A 17,566-nucleotide genomic window follows, 5' to 3' on the forward strand; every position below is an offset into this window, starting at 1 on the left:
ATCATGGTTGCTTTGTTCAACCAGGAAACAGGAGGGTCCACCACGGGTGGACCAATCCACTTTTTTAAAAGTTGTTCCTCAAAAGTGTAACGTGCTGCAAAAATGTTTGGGGACCACATAGGGTAACTTAGGTTTACCTATAGGGAAAAGGAACAACCAATCAAAACAAGGCACAGAACGAAACACCTTTGGAGTGCGAGGTGACTTATGCGTACCAAAAGACACAGCCAGGTCCATGGCCCCATCAGCCTAATCCTCCATTTATAAAGTTTCACGCACTGCAGGAATAAGTGCCTCTACTAGCGCTTTTTAATTCGCTGCGACCATGGAGTAATCATCCTCGCTATCGGATGGACCTGGGGTGTGATATTAAGCCCCCCTGGACGGGCCGTGGCCACGGAAGCATTAGGCTCAGAATCAGATGAGACAGACTGAGCAGGGGATGCTTCCTCCTGGGCTTTTGCCCACACGCCACTTCCACCCGGGATACTAAGAACTGCAGGACTGCCATCAGTGCAACCATGGGAAGCTGGGATTCCTGAGGGACCTGCCACCTCCATGAGAGATGTGACCCTGAGGCTCCATCAAGGAAAGGAAGACCTTGCAGTACAAACGATCTTTTGGCACCACTAAAGGATCCCCCCCAAAGCTCAGGGTAACTATCAGCAGAGAAAGAGAGAGATAACAGGGACCCCCCTAAGGACCCTACGGACCGGAGAACGCCAAAAATTCAGACCCAGCAACCTATGGACGCCATCTGCTTCATATATCCCAGGACAGGAAGGGAAGACAGAGGAGGAAGAGGAGGAGCTCCGGTCTCTTCACGAGGTTTCGACCATCAGCAGTGTCTCGCCAACTAAGAAAAAATGGCCACCATGACGTCACCGGGCTGCAAAAACATGGCTGCCGGCCGAAGACCAGCCAAGCCAAGGGAAAATGGATGCCATGACATCGGACTTCCCATACATGGCCCCTGGCTGCCGAAAGCATGCTGCCCAGGAACACACTGTGCCTTTCAAACTGCTGTGCCCTCTGCAAAGGGACCCCCCCACTAAAAAGGTACTGTACACCCTAGGCAGGGATAACTTTTAGGGGAACTGCGCTGTGCGCTCTGCACTGCGGACCCCCAAACTGCACCATACCCACACACAGTAGGGCATGCACCTAGGGGTCTCCGCTGCACCCATTGCACTGGAACTTCCTGACCATACCGCCAGGGCAGGACACACACCACCCCAAGACTTTTGCTGAAAGGGAATGATGGGGGGAGACACCCAGGGATCTCCGCTGCCTGCCCTGGGACCCCCATGGCGGGGGGTGAAGCCCATTCAACCGAGGGACTTTAGGATGGAAGGAGGGAACCCGCAGGCAGGCCCGACCATTTCAGGAGGGTGCCTGTGTCCATCCCAAAACCACCCAAAAAAGGAGAGTGGGGACTGTACTTACCCTTCCACAGGTACGGCTGACGCTCCAGACAGAACTCCTCGCCAACGAAGTGGGGGAGCCGTCAGCCAAAGGAACGCTGCGACTCGGACCAGTGCCCGGTCGCATGCGACCCTGCGAGATGTTTAACTCGTCGGCCAGCCTCTGTCTGTGAGGCTGCGGTCTGCACGTGCTCGCTGGCTGGGCTTGGGGGACTACCGGATCTAGATTACCCAGCCTAGCAGTTGATTGTAGATTTCCCAAGGGAAAAAAGACAAACGATGCAAGGAGGGAGAAAAAAAATGCTAGCATCAAAGATCCCAGCAGGGAGCCTAGGTCTTTACTCCTGGCTAGACAGATTACAACTGAATACCTATTAGCAGAGAGGGGGATAATATACCAGCAAAGGGTGGCTCATGGGTGTAGCCAGGTGTTTTTTGTTCTGCCTAGTCCTACACCTGGAGGAGACAATATTACCCAGTAGTTATGATTTATGGAGTGCTGTGTCCGTCGAACGAAAGAGAAATGGGTTTTGTGTACTCGCTATAAAAATCCTTTTCTTTGAGTTATTCAAAACGGTACATCTTGAATTCTAACGATTGGGTTATAGCACCACCTTTAGGAGCAGGACACGAGCCAAAAAAAAAGAAAAAAACACAACCAAAAGGGTGACGCACTGATGGCGGCAAAACCCTCATCTGCTAGAGAATGCTCACTCACAAGCAGTCCCCAGAGAATAACCAGCCACAGGGGGCCAACAAAAAAAACAACCAGAGTGGTGGGTGCTGAGCCCTTCCATGAACTCAAAGAAAAGGATTTTGCGGCGAGTACAAAAATTCTACCTCTTCCATTTATTGAAGGGCCCAAGCAAGATTTTGATCTCTAACCACTGGAACATTCTAAAGCTGTACCAAGGAATGGGAGACTAACAACTTCTCCAGAGCAGGAGCACACAATGCTGCCTGTAATATTGCAGGCAGAAAACAGAGGTCCCCTGCCTCAGAGTACATAGAAACCAGTTCCAACCAGAGAAGCGGCCACAGGAGTCCTCCTAGGTGTCTTCAAAGGGCTCCAAGAGGTCAGACATACTAACAGACTGTGGCTGAGAGGCTAACCCACACAGCAGAATACATCTAATCCAGTGCAAGGAAAAATACAGTATATTCTGTATACTTGAACTGGGCAGAAAAATCAAGAAAACCACATTCCGGTCGAAGAGCTGAAATCAAACTAGGAAACAGAAGGTTTACGGCAGGGTTTCTCAACCAGGAATCCATGGAACTCTAGGGTTCCTCGAGCAATAAGCTATTTTTTCACTGTAAGGAGCATTCTTCCCACTGACTATCACATTAATGCATCATGAATTGTAGATACAGACATTTTAGCAGGGGTGCCCTGAGAACGGAAAGGTTTTTCAAGACTTGGAAAGATATCTTTAAATCTTTACCCTTGGTGCTAAAGGGTCCTGTCCCAGAACAACTATATTTACATCGGGCAATTTCCTTTTCTCATTTTCTGCGTTGGACATGTAACTGGAGGAATGCTTTGCTCTGCTGTTTTCTGAGAGAATAATAAAATTCTGCCACGTGGAACCTTGTAGAGAGGAAAATTCTGAATGCCTCCATTTACGAAAAAAGACACCATCAATTTTCCATTTTGTTAATTCAGAGAATATTGACACTATCTCCCAATAACCCACCTTTGCAGATCCCATGTTTTACTCACTGATGCACTCTGGGGGGGGTCCACTGTGAGAATAAGCTCCATTGTTGGAGCTTACCTGGTTTGGGGAATTATAAGTGAGGGGCTCTGACAGAGCAGGAAGTTGGCGAGGAAGTGTAGATCAATCAATATAATTTGCGGAGGGGGAGGGTTCTATCAGAAATAGCCAAAGTGTCAAGGTCTTCAATTCGCTTAGTGTAAACAGTGGCTGTATGGCTTAGAAATCCCCAGAGAGCACTGTATGAGACAAGTTTCCTATCTTATATTCTTGTGGGTACGATTCTGGCAAATATGCATTAAAATTATAGAGATGTGAGCCTTGTTTTTAAAGTGAAGTGTCAGAGAGAGAAATATAGGTTGTTTTTGCAGGCCTGATTCTGATAATTAGCTCCTTAACCATGAAACTGATCCTGTGACTTCAGTATCGTCAGATTCCCCAATCTGGAAAACAATATATACATGAAATACTAAATTACTGAAGCAGAAGGATCAGCATGAGCCGGGGAGTAGCATTTCGGAAGGAGTTTGGTAGTAACCAAACTCATCGCTCATTACATGTTTGAATTTTGGGTTGGAATCCGCTTTGAAGACCATACCAAGATACCAAGAAGTGGAGAGCCACCTGTCTAAAACATTAGAACCCTTGTATACACTTTTAGTCCTAACCAATCTAAGGCCAGTCATAGACTGAGCGGGTTGCTTCCTCTGATTGGCTGAGACAGAGAAGCAGGCAGATGATCTGGTGATCTCCACCTCAGTCAAAGGAAGCTTCGTATTCATCCACAAAAATACAGAGGTTCCTGTGAATGGCTGTGCAGTGCTCAAGCCCAACTTGATTTTGTTCCAGAAATGGAACAGGAAGTTCTCGTATGGAAGATGCCGATACACAGCACTGTATACTGTATGTAGTGAACTTAGGAAGATTCAGCCTGCCCATGCATGGATTTAAATCTTGGCTGGTTCCTGCTGAACAGGCAGAGCTTTGAACCATCTATGGCTGACTTAAGGGAATATAATGAACAAACACTTACAGGGTTAAAACTACTGACTCCATTAAACTGCTTCTCTGTATATCTGTAGGTACACTCTAAAAAGTGTCATGCTACCTTTTATTACAAAGAACTAGAGTTTCTATAAAAACATGTCCTTTTAGTAACCTCACCAACCTGTTATGCCTTTACAAATATCTGATGTGGAAGTTCAGCAACTCCGTACAGGTTTTACAAGATGTAGAAAGAACAGGCTTACCAAGTAACGTAAGATTGGTTTCCAGACGAAGCGCAGACTCGTACAGGAGCTCTTCTCGATTGTCAATACTGGTTTCTGCTAGAAAGTGGGATTGTAACCATTCGGCATACTCGCCGTCATTCATCACCTGCACAAAACAGGCCAGAAGTAGCTTTACAAACACATTTTAAAAGTACGGGTTCACGTTTTATAAAAACACACCAATTTAGGGGCTGGATAGTGTTACAATATGTTCCTGAAATTAAAGCTGAACTCCAGGCACTAACATTTTTTTTATTGAAATATATTCCACTACAGATTATAAAGGAAATAAATCCAATTTGTGTGGACCAAATGCACAGGTGTGTATTTGCCCATGCATTTGTCCATTGTCACATGCCCAAAATGCAAATGTGTAAACTTAGACATTACCTTGTAAAAGTAGCAGTGACATCATCACTGTACTGTACATAGCCTGGGAAGAGAAGGGCTGTGGGAGGTACCCAGAAGGCTCTACTACAGGAGATGGTTAGAGACGGGATGCACACCAATATCCAACAAAAAATACAAATGCCTATTATATTTAGACACGTATAGGCTGGTGTTCTATCAGATTACCGCTACCTATCATATTGTTTAACGGAAGTGACGTTCCGACCAAAAAATACTTACTGCGTATGCGTTCCACGGTGCTATGCATTCCAAACACTTCATCTGACTGGCGGACATCTCACTACACCAAGCTACCTCTTGAATTTTAGCAAATAGTTACATGGGAGTAGTAAGTGTCTCCCATGGTTAAGAGAGGTGGGATTTATCCTTCATTTTATGGATAATGTCAATTGATGCGTTGGCCGCTGAGTCTGACCTGCGAGCGCAATGTCCCTTTCCTTTTTACAATTTGAGTGAATATTCTCAACACCTTTACTAAATCATCCTGAGAGCCATTGTAGTAGCTAAGGTACCTGCTTCTAGTGACTTGTCTTCAAATCCCTAAATTACAAAATGAATATGGAAGAGCAAGCATGTGAAATGAATGGAGCAGGATTTCACCTAACAGAAGAGGTATCAGCACAAGGGACATCTTCTCCTGACGGGAAGTTATGTCTTTTTTATGTCACTTTTGATTTTTGTGTGTGTTTTTTCTTTTGGCTGCACTTTTTAAAACACATTAAATAAATAACTGAAAATAGGTAATCAATAAAAATGCGTTATACTTTCCCTTTAGAGTTCAGGACTGCATTTCTAATCCAAAAAATATTGTATGCAATACAAGCACAAGATTTTATGACTGAGTCTGGAGAAATTCATGCATAGTTTGTTTAGGACCTGTGGACAACTGTAAATCCTAAACCAGCCTTTTTCAACCAGGGTGTCTTGAGGCTTCTTCAAGGGGTCCTTGGCAAAATGCCTAAAAATGTATCAAAAACTGTATAGAAGCCAGCAGGTGGACGAAGCCTGCCTGCTAGTTACACAAGCTACAGGTTTTCATTTTGCACCATTACGACTTTCTACACACTGGCATCCTAACAACAAATGATGTCATCAGTTGATAAGAAGGATGTCTGTTGCCTCCGCAGCATCCTTTTTGGACCCTCCCCAGCATCCTTTTTGGACCCTCCCGTGCCCCTCTCCCTCAGTACTGGGGTGACATTAGGTGAGTAATGGAGAGAAATTGAGGGTGAAGAGAAAATATTGGAATACTAGTCAGTACCAGTGTACAAAAATACGTTTTTTTGTAAGATCTTACCGTAAAATCTTTTTCTCTGATGTCCATTGACAGACGCAGCCTCATCTTCATGAGCTGTGTGGACTATGCTGCCACCTGCAGGAGTAATCTAGACAGTACGTTAGTACAAAGTTTTAGCATATAGGCCCCCACAGGGGTGTCCCTCCAGACATAACCCTCACAGACACAACCCAGCACATCAGTTTAGTTGCAAGCAGTGAAGACAAAAAACCATCCCATTTCAGAGGGGCGGGTGCTGCGTCTTTCAATGGACATCAGAGAAAGATTTTACAGTAAGATCTTAGAAAAATCTTATTTTCACTATCGTCCATTGACAGACGCAGCCTCATCTTCATGCGCTATGCGGGAAGTCCCAAAGCAGTATAGGCATGAGGGGTGGGAAAACGCAATCAGAACGGGATGTAAACTCCAAAGGATAAACCTAGCCAACTGGGTAACATGAAGCTCAACCAAAACAATATGAGCTCACCCAGGTAAAAGACCCCTAAGAGAATAAGAAAAAAATATTCTCTTATGAAACAGCAGCCTGCAAAACCTTGCGGCCAAAAGAGGCATACCAAGAAGCCAACAAATCCACCTTGTAAAATTTGGTAAAGCTGTGCACAGACGACCAAGTCGCTGCCTTACAAACTTGTACAACCGAGACCTGATGGTGAAAAGCCCAAGAAGCACTCAGCACTCTAGTAGAATGAGCCTTCACAGGGAAAGGAGGAGCCTGACCCTTGAGTGAATAAGCCTGAACAACCGTCTGCCTGATCCATCTCGAAATGGTCGCAGTGGACGCAGCCAAACCTTTGCGAGGACCGTCCATAAGGACAAAGAGAGAGTGAGTTACTAAAGGACTCGGTAACTGTCAGATAAACCCTTATCGCCCGAATCCCATCCAAAGAGTACAAGGCAATCTCCTTGGGATGTTGAGGCTTAGAACAAAGGAAGGCAACACAATGTCTTTATTAAAATGAAAATCCGACATCCCCTTAGGGAGAAAAGACTCTTTTGGCGGAAGGACCTCTTTATCCCTGTGGACCACCAAATAAGGCGGACAGGATAGCGCCGCCAACTCAGAAACTCTGCGAGCAGAAGTGATAGCCTCTAGGAAGGCAACCATCTGACAAGTTAAGCAGAGAAATCTCTCTAATATTCTCAAAGTAAGGCTTTTGAAGAGACAAAACCAGATTGAGATCCCACAGTGGCAACGGGGATCTCCTCAGAGGAGCCAGATGACGCACCACCTGGATGAAAGTGCTGATCAAGCTATTAGTAGCCAACGAATGTTGGAAGTAAATAGCCAAGGTCGACACCTGGCCCTTCATAGTACCCAACGCCAAGCGCTGCTCAACCCCATTTTGTAAAAAGGCCAAAATCCTAGCTATAGAAAACAAGCGAGGGTGCAGTTGCAGCAAACACCATGTAATGTACGATTTCCACGTACGATGATACATCTTCCTGGAAGTCGACTTCCTCGCCTTCAAAATAGTCGGAATCACAGAGTCAGAGAGACCTTTATCCTTGGAACACCTTCTTTCAACAGCCAAGCCGTTAAAGCCAGCGACCGTAAAGCAGGATGCAAGATCAATCCTTGAGAAAGTACATCTTCCCACAGAGGAAGATGCCATGGAGGATCCACGACCATTTTTACCAGCTCTGCGTACCAAGATCGCCGAGGCCAGTCTGGTGCCACCAGAACGACCGGAATGTCTTCCTTCGCCACACAGCGAAGAAATTGCGGCAGGAGTACGAGCGGAGAAAAAGGCATAAATCAGCCGATACTGGCTCCAAGGAGCCACCAGAGCATCTGTGGCTTTGGCCAGAGGATCCCCAGACCTGGCTACAAACCAACTGAACTTTTCTCACTGAACAAACCGTCTTCCTGATTGTTCCAGCAGCATGGAGAGACAAAAAGTGACCTCGGCCAGCAGCAGGAAACAAATGCACAGGAAGTGATGTCGCCTGAAGAAAGGTCACGCTGCTCAGCATAGCAAGAGCTACACAAAAATGGTTGCCCATACAGATCAATAGGAAGCTCAGGGAAAATGGCTGCCCCATCCAATCTATGGGGGGGAAAAAAAAAATCACATTGCGCACACTTTAGATGGCGGCGCCCATGGCGAGCCTTGCGGCCAGGGACCGACACATGGAGGCCACAGGAACCAGCAAGCCCAAGGTACCATGTCACACCCCCTCCCCCCCCCCCCCCAGGGCACCAGGAGCTCCAGACACACAGCCACTGCAGGGACAGGGAAGGGGGGAGGATAATACACACCGACCAGGTACCGGGCAGGCCAGGGGGATCTTTTGGGAGGCACAAATCCCATTATCCCCAGGGGAGGGCACACATCCCCCCCCCAAGGCCAGCAGGGGTAAGGGGGGTACATTTACTCACCATAACATGGACCGGGTGGGCTCCGCTTCAGGCAGACTGCCTTCCACCCGAAGTGTGGGTGCTGCCAGCCAAGGGGTACGCTACGACTCAGGACATTCCAGGTCATCGCGTCCTGGCGAGGCATCCGCTCGCAGACTCATCACCATCCGGAAAAGGGGCACTGTTGTGGCTAGGCCTAGGTTGGGACTATAACCTGCTCCCGCTTGTAGCCAGGTTGGGGGACCATAAGGATCTAGATTATCCAGTGTGAAGCCCCAGCCGGCATCGTTGCTTGTAGATCACCAGGAAATACTTCCCTAAACACTAGCTAGCAAGTGACTAAAGAGAAAGAAAAGAAAATATTCTGAAAAGAACAAAAAAACTGAAACCGGGGTCTCAACAGGGAACCTAGGTCCTACTCCTTCTCTAGGCAGAAACAAACTGATGTGCTGGGTTGTGTCTGTGAGGGTTATGTCTGGAGGGACAGCCCCGTGGGCATGTATATGCTAAAACTTTGTACTAACATACTGCCTAGACTACTCCTGCAGATGGCAGCATAGCCCACACTGCTCATGAAGAGGAGGCTGCATCTGTCAATGGACGATAGAGAAAGTGTATTTGCTTTGGAAGAAAAAAATCACCTCTAACGTCGGGTGTCCTATGTGTGGATGTTGCTGCATTATATAAAAACTATTAGAATATTCTTTTTACATATTAAAATGTGGCACCTGAAGATGCAAATTTTAAAGGGTGCTTTGAGATTGTCTATATTTTAAAAGGGTGCCTTGACTGATAAAAGGTTGAGAAACACTGGTCTAGACCATATACAAGATGAAATGCAAGGATATCATACAGGAACACTCAGGAGTGAGCAGAACAGTTAACTTTCCCATCAGTCGTGAAATGGTATTTCTGCTGCTCTGTACATCAATCTAACAATGCAGGAATACAGGAAGAGCCTACACACCCACAACACACAGTCGGTACAAGAGACTTCCTTATATGCTGCATGAGCGATTATAGGATGACATGCATAATGATTTATGGTATGCATGCAACAGGTACAATTTACAAGTAGAGAGGGCATTATTTCAAACTGCTTGTTGGGCTTTGGTAACGGAGAGTTCCAGGTCAGATAATGCAATGTGCCCATGATTTATATACAAATAGGCTGCCAACTATTATAATCTGATTTACAGAACAAATTGCAGAAATGTGGAAAAACAAGCTTATCTTTACCTTTTTAGCAATACATAAAGTGCGGAGTCCGCTTCTGGCATATCCATCTAAATGTCTTTGTGTTAACATTCGGATGTCAGTTTGCAAGACGTCTGTTTTGTTATCTAAATGTACAATATATGTGACACATGATTCATAAAGTGAACTTACTATACCTATCGGCATATAATACAATAAATACATTCAGTCCATTTGTCATTTTAGGTTTCACATTGATCATAACTGAAGAAAAAATACAGCATGGTTTGAGGATGGTAAATTATTAAGCGAGGCATGTGAAACCATGCCATTGAGAATCGTAGTATTTTTGGTTGTGTTGCAATACCAGGTATTACCAGCAGGTTTTTCAGTTTTCTAGCTGCAAAGTCAGGTGAAAAAACAGAGGGAGGTGAGCAACAGAAAATAATTCTATGGCACACAGAAAAAAAAAAAACACTGCTAACGTAGGGTTCTGGTGGGCATGACTACTACATGAAGTACATTTAAAGTAAGTTATTATGGACCTGCTAAAATTAGCAGTGTCTAGAAGTGCAGTGGTCAACGCTCATGATACAGGGGGCCTCAACCACCAGCCTTGACATTACCAAAAGACCACACATAATATGCAGTATACTATGTGATGCTACAAAAAAGACTATCAGAGACTCCAGACATAATATAGTAAATGGTCGAGACTGCAGACATGCCAACAATAATTGTCAAACTGTGGTCATACCAAGAGTGTGGTTGGAAACTGGACACCTGCTGCAGAAGAGAGTCTGAGACTGTGGACATGTTACTGCTGAAGTCCACTGCCATTACAGTCCCTCTACAAAGCAATGCTCCCAACTCACACAACTGACGGCTGGGGGCCAAAAGTCACACAAAGCATCAAAGGGCCAAAAGTTGGGCACCAGTGATTTGGAGCCATCAGGTATCATTAATAAAATAACCACAACACAGGAGGTCTTATCTTCAAGTGTCACTGAGCCCACATCATAAAAAACTATCAATAAACGGTATATTACATGCAGTTCATACTCAGTCACTATGATATTTGTTTTCTGTATTCTGCAAAAACCTGGTTGATCCCGCTGCCCCTTCTGTCCATGTCTCCAATTTAGCTGGGGATTTTGCAGAGCAGTGTTGGCAGCTCTGCATATTCTCCGTTTTCAGTGAGTTTCTTTGTGGAGCATTTCCTCCATTTTACATTTGAGCAGCCCATGTGACTATAGAGGCACAAACATGGTAAATGACGGCCCACTCCCTCCCTCTTGCATGCCCACTAACCAGCTAAACACAAAGGGGGTGGGATATTACATGTAGCTTAACCAATTAACGAACGCCCACCGCAGATTTACTGCGGCAGGCAGCCGCTCCTGGGCAAACCGACGTAGAACTATGTCACTCGCTCAGGAGACTCTAGGGGGCGAGCGCACGCCACCAGCGGCACGCTCCCGCCCCAGCTCGTCAGCCGGGGAGCCAGTGCGTGTGAAATGCGGCTCTGATGGCCGCCGACCACTCGCAATCTCCCCCCGCTGACCAAAAAGACAGATGGCTGATGTAAACACAGCTGTCTGTCATTCTCCCTGAAGTGTTCACAGAGGCTATGTGATCCTGCTATATAGGATCGCATGTCTCTGATTACTTCACAAGCCCAACCCCTCCAGTTAGAATCACACCCCTAGGGATACATTTAACCCCTTGATAACCCATACTGTTAACCCCTTCCCTGCCAGTGTCATTTTTACAGTAACAGTGCATATTTATAGCACTGATTACTGTAGCAATGTCACTGGTACCCCCAAAAGTGTCAAAAATGTCAGTTAGGGGTCCAATCTGTCCGCCGCAATGTCGCAGTCCTGCAAAAAAAGAAATCGCAGATGGCTGCCATTACTAGTAAAAAAAAAAAAGACATAAATCTTTCCTGTAGTTAGTAAACACAATAACTTTTGCGCAAACCAATCAAAATACGCTTATTGCTATTTTTGTACCAAAAATATGTAGCAGAAAACAAATTGGCCTAAAATGTTAAAAAATCTAGATTTTTAAATTTTTTTTGAGAATTTCATATAAAATTATAAAAGAATGTGAAAAATATAATTTTTTTCAAAATTGTCGCTCATTTTTGTTTATAGCGTGAAAAAAAATAAAAATAAAAAAAAAAAAAAATCGCACAGGTGATCAAATACCACTAAAAGAAAGCTCTGTTTGTGGGAAAAAAAGGACGTCAATTTCCTTTGGGTAAAGCGTCGCACGACCGCGCAATAGTCCGTTAAAATCACGCAGTGCCGAATCGCAAAATAGGGCCTGGTCATTGAGCAGCCAAATCCTCCGGGGCTAAAGTGGTTAAAGGGTAACTCCACTTTCGTGGTGAGAAAAAAAAAAAAAAAAATGTATAGCGTATACAACTGCAACACAAATCATATTGTAATTGATTAAAAATTACCTTTCCTTTTCAATCTGCAGCTGTTGTAATTTTCTGAAAATGCAATGCAACATGGCTACCCAGAGCAGTTCTGTACACAGAATGTATAATGACCACACCCCAGAAACATAATTTCCTGCTTGTGTGATTGGCTCAACAATTTTCCCAGAAGTCTACACTAAGATACAATAAGTCAGATTTCTGGCATCCTCTGCAACAAAAATGTCATTTTTGGTGAGAAACTTCCAATAGGAACACGTCTAATAGGATGCAGGCCCAGCCGATTTCCTCATTAGAGCCCTGCAGCTGCCACAGCTGACAGATCACTATGAAACCACTCCCATTTGACCCACTCAGCACAGAGACACAGAGGAACAAACAATGATTTCTTCAGAATAACAAAAGGTAGGAATCTGCAACAAAGTTTGTTAAAAACCTTGTAATGTACATAGATCACCCAGAGGGGAATGTTTTTTCTCAACAAAAGTGGAGTTACGCTTTAATGAAGGCTTCACCTCCCTATTATTTCCGGTTATTTTAAGACACAGGCTGGAATACGTCCACACCATGTTATTGCCAAAAATAATTTGGATTTGATTTCAAATATATATTTGTATGACAATTTAAAACCGTTATATTAAATTATTTTTACTTTGTATTCCAAAGGCATTTTTTATTTAACATGTACTAGACTAGAAGCTCCTCCTGCTTACATTTTACTGCAGACAGGCTGGGAAAGATCTGGGTCATGTGACAGCTGGATATCAATTAGAAAAAAGGTACTTTGATAGTTTTTCCAAACTAAAATAATTACAGTGCCATCATCCACATACAGAAATAGAAGGGGCAATGTGTGTGCTTAGTATCACTTTAATACACAATAGGAATGATGGCTTTGCCATGAGTCAGGCAATATAAAAAGGTATGCTAAAGAAAAAGTTGACTGAGATGGTCAAACATCTTTCTTCTCATAAGAACGGTGGTATCTGGGTAGCTGTAGCCACCTGATGCTACTCAATGACAGAATATTAATGTCCTGCGATGACTGGGTCATTGACACTGTATTTATTGTTGCAGCCGAGATGACAGGTATTGACCAAGCTGTCATCAATAAATAATGATGTACTCTACAATTCAAAGTCTAAACGTCCAGCTGTAAATCTACAGCCATTGAATATTGGCACATAAGAGGGATTGTCAAATATACAATTTATACATTCTAAGATTGGAACATGTAAAGAAGCAATCCAACTGAAGAACATGTCAGCATAAAGTATTGTGTTCCAGAATTCTTTTATTCTTGGGTATACATCATTTTTACTGAACCAGTGTAATTTTCTCAGTAATCCTTGTAAGAGACAGACCTAATTAGCAACAACAAAAAAAACTAAATGGATAACACACATACAACAAAACCTACTTTGGTCTTAAACTATGCCCAAGCTATTCTAAACAAAACCTATCTGGATGAGAGACTAATAAAAATGGTTAATGTTCCCAAAGTGGTGGAAATTTTGAAAGCCGTCACTAGAACAAGTGCCCTAAAAACTGAAGATTTCCCTTCACCTCCTGTTCCAGTAGCAACTGCAACATTTGGAATTTTCCTGCATTTTCATTCTTTTCACAGTGGGTACCGGACAAATTAAAAAAGGAGAATCTTCAGAATGGGAACACAACAATAAAAATCTAGAAGAGGTTCTAACCCCTTAAAGCGGTAGTATACTCATTTTTTTTTTACTTTTACCTACAGGTAAGCCTATAATAAGGCTTACCTGTAGGTACAATTAATATCTCCTAAACCGGCACGGTTTAGGAGATATTTGCCCTGCATGCAGCCGCTGACGCTAGCGGCGCATGGTCCGGCGGACCTTCAGAGCTCCTTGCCGCGCGGGAGTGACATCATTGCAGCTTTGGCCACTCACAGCACCGGAGCCGCCGAACCCGGAAGAGACACCGAGAGATTATGACAGCTCCCACAGCGGTGTCTGGGGGTCCGTGTCGGTGCTTCGTTTTAAGGTAAGTATTTCATAATGAGCTAGTATGCGATGCATACTAGCTCATTATGCCTTTGTCTTGCAGGGTCTGTTTTTTTTTTTCCGGCAGTATATGACCGCTTTAACTACCAAAAATTGTTTTTTACTGGATTAGGACTTTTAAGGCACAATATATATCTAGAACACCATTTATTTTATACCAATAATCCTAAAACAGATTTCCCACATTAATGCACAACATTTAATGGAATATCCACATGTAACACAAATGCTAAAACATCAATGCGATAAAGTAAAAAAATTGTATCAGAAACGATTGATTCCTTTTGGCTTGACACGTTTCATGGACTTGATTTACTTCTTCAGGAGCTGTCAAAAATGCTTATTCACATAATATTCTAAACAAAAACAATCAAAATGATTAAAAATGTATTATTCCATCATTACCGGGATGATGAATTTTGAATAATTTTGTTGGTTTTTGTTTAGATTATGTGAATAAACTCTATGAACGGCTCCTGAAAAAGTGGATCAAGTCCATTAAATGCATCGGGCCACAAAGGAATCTGATACAATTTTTGCTTTATCACATTAATGTTTTAACATTCGTACTACAATTTATATTTTGTGGATTAATGTGGGAAATCCATTTATTAATATAGAGATCAAATAAATGGTGTTTTTAGATATATGTTGTGCCTCAAAAGTCCCATTCCAGTGCATTTTTCTTTTGTTTGATAGTAGAGATATGAGGCACTATCCTTTTTAACCACTTCATTACTAAACCGTTTTGGCTGGAAATCTAATCTAAACACAGCTAAACTGAAATCTGATTCATAACTAGTGATGACTGGTTTTGAATTCGCTTACTGAAAAAAAAAAAACCTCACATTGTGCACATTACAAAAACAGACCTAGCGCACATATTAACCCCTTGCTTTAGAGCCTTCAGGGAATTTATGGGCTCTGCCATACTGTATATATTTTTGTTGCACTCTCAACATGTACCAACTGCAAATCTTAGACATTAGAAATGGGAGATGCCATTGTGGACTTGTTTTTCAAAGTGGATATTCCAGGTCTGTCACCCATCTTTTTTCACTAATTAGTGAGTCACTGACCTAAACCAACCATGCAGCCAGTAGAGTCAGTGGGGGGTGAATTCCTGATCCAGGTTAGTGAAACACTGAGGCGGGAATCATAAGTTCTAACTGCATCTACCAAATTCAGATACAAATCAGCAACACAGTAGATCTGAAATTAATTCAGTAGATTCAATAGAAGAAATGGCTGCACACCATATCGGAGGTCGAGTACATTTATTGAATGATCAAAGTGACATACACCAGACGATAGTATAGGCAGATGATGATTAGGAATCTCCAAAGTTTAAAACATATCTCCTGCGCTCGAGTGGTGTATGATGGGGGAATAAAATGTATATAGATGTTCAAGTGGACTTAAAAGCGGAGTTCCGGCCACAAACACTTTTTTTACTAAAAATACCCCCCCCAATCCTAAACTATCCCCTATTACTTTAACACTAACCCCACATTACAGGCCATTACAGTTATTAAATAAAGATACTTACCTTTGAAATTGATTGAAGAGCGCGGTCATCTCCGGTGTGGGCGTCTGAATCCGCTGTGTCCTTCTTCCTGGTTTCAGCTACCCAGAATGCCGATTGCAATCTCGAGCATGCGCAGTAGATTGCGATCGGCAATCAGAGTAGCGGCCGGGGCCGCTCCCATTGCATCCTGGGATTGATGATGCTCGTCTCCCAGGACGCAATGCAAGGGAGGAAGTGACGTCGGAACTCCGCTTTAAGTTGGTATTGCTTATGGTCTTGCTGCCCCCTCAGGACCAAGGGTATCTGAAACACACTAAAAGACAACAAGAGAAGAGCGCACCGACCTAGTGCATTACCACTAAAAGGATTTATTAACATTTTTAAAAGGTATATAATATACTCACAAAACAATTGTAGATCTCACGCATGTCAACATATCAACACACGATCTCCAAGGTAGCAAAGGCACTGCGCGGTGCTGGATAGCATGCAGTGATCCGCATGAGTCTGCTAGGGCTAGGCTGATGTGTTTCGAAGGTGAACCCTTTTTTGCTCAGAGCCAGCTCTGAGGAAGAGGGTTCACCCTCGAAAACGCGTCAGCCTAGCCCTAGCAGACTCATGCGGGTCACTGCATGCTATCCAGCACCGCGCAGTGCCTTTGCTACCTTGGAGATCGTGTGTTGATATGTTGACATGCGTGAGATCTACAATTGTTTTGTGAGTATAATATATACCTTTTAAAAATGTTAATTTTTTTAGTGGTAATGCACTAGGTCGGTGTGCCCTTCTCTTGTTGTTTTCTTTTAGATTATGATTAGGCACAGTATTATTGTGTGAAACGCGTCATCCTTCTGCTTTTGCTATCGTTTGGTGTAAGTCACTTTGATCATTCAATAAATGTACTTGAGCTCCGATATGGTGTGCAGCCATTTCTTCTCTTAAATCTGGTTTCTCGGAGGCGAGCTGGGGCTAGCACCCACACGTGGAGCTGCAACAAGCTTAATTCATTCACCTGGAGCAGCGTCACCCACGTTTCCTCATTAATTCAGTTGACTATTCCTTCTGATGGCCAGCTATCCTTATTTTTGGTTTCATATATTGGTTATCACTATCTTAATGAATAATCAAATTGTATTATAAAATATAAAAGGGTGCAAAGCTTACCTTCTGATGTTGGGGATAGGAGATCCATTATAACAGAATCTGCTCCTTTTGTGTACACCACAACCTTATTTGCTAGTGGATGGCGAACTACAATGGACATCCTTTTTCTGACAGAATCAAAGGGTAGAATGTGCAGCAGCTGAAATGTCAAGGACCCAACAGTGCCCAGCTCTACAGTGACTTGATCAGGAGTCCGGGACATAAGAATGCATTTATAAGCTCTGGCAGCATATACCAGTGCAGCTTCATCAGGAGACTCGGCCTCATAGTCCACCTCGCATGTACTAGGCTTATCATTGTCATCAACAGGATCTGTAAGGTCAGATTTCTCCAGGCCTTCTGGCAATGTCTCCCCGCTAGAGTCTAAGCTGGCCTCCAAGGTTTTGTCCCCCTCAACCGGAGAAGTTAGCTTCATTTTGCTGAAAAAGGGCAGTTTGTACACAAAGTTATTGGAGGATTCTGAAGAAGAATCTTTTGCACTCAGAAGTGAGGTTGCGCTTATCTTTCGTACAGAGAACCTCTGAAACATCTGCTTGATTTCCTCCAGAGATTTCATTGGGCTTCGGATTAGTGATGGCATTCTTACCTGTTTGCAAATCATAAAGGCAACAACAATTACACACTGATGTAACTGCAACAGCTTCTGATCAAAGGTAAGACCGTTAAAGAGCACTTGTCACTTAAAGAAGAATTCCAGGCATGGATATTT

At 43.6% G+C, this 17,566-nt stretch overlaps 1 protein-coding gene across 1 annotated transcript in view; it reads right to left on the reverse strand.

The window, feature by feature from the left end:
• Positions 1-17,566, reverse strand: part of ATP10D (ATPase phospholipid transporting 10D (putative)) — a gene marked incomplete at its 3' end in the record, with an annotated part of 176,005 nt that overhangs the window by 37,208 nt on the left and 121,231 nt on the right. The window contains exons 12-14 of the mRNA XM_082252624.1: positions 16,858-17,443; positions 9,723-9,826; positions 4,393-4,519 (exon numbers count right to left, since the gene is read on the reverse strand). Of these exons, the coding sequence (XP_082108750.1) occupies positions 4,393-4,519; positions 9,723-9,826; positions 16,858-17,443 (817 nt within the window). The remainder of the gene's footprint in view (positions 1-4,392; positions 4,520-9,722; positions 9,827-16,857; positions 17,444-17,566) is intronic.

This window comes from Pelophylax lessonae (assembly GCF_965119305.1).
Source record: "Pelophylax lessonae genome assembly, chromosome: 1".
Lineage (NCBI taxonomy): Eukaryota > Metazoa > Chordata > Amphibia > Anura > Ranidae > Pelophylax > Pelophylax lessonae.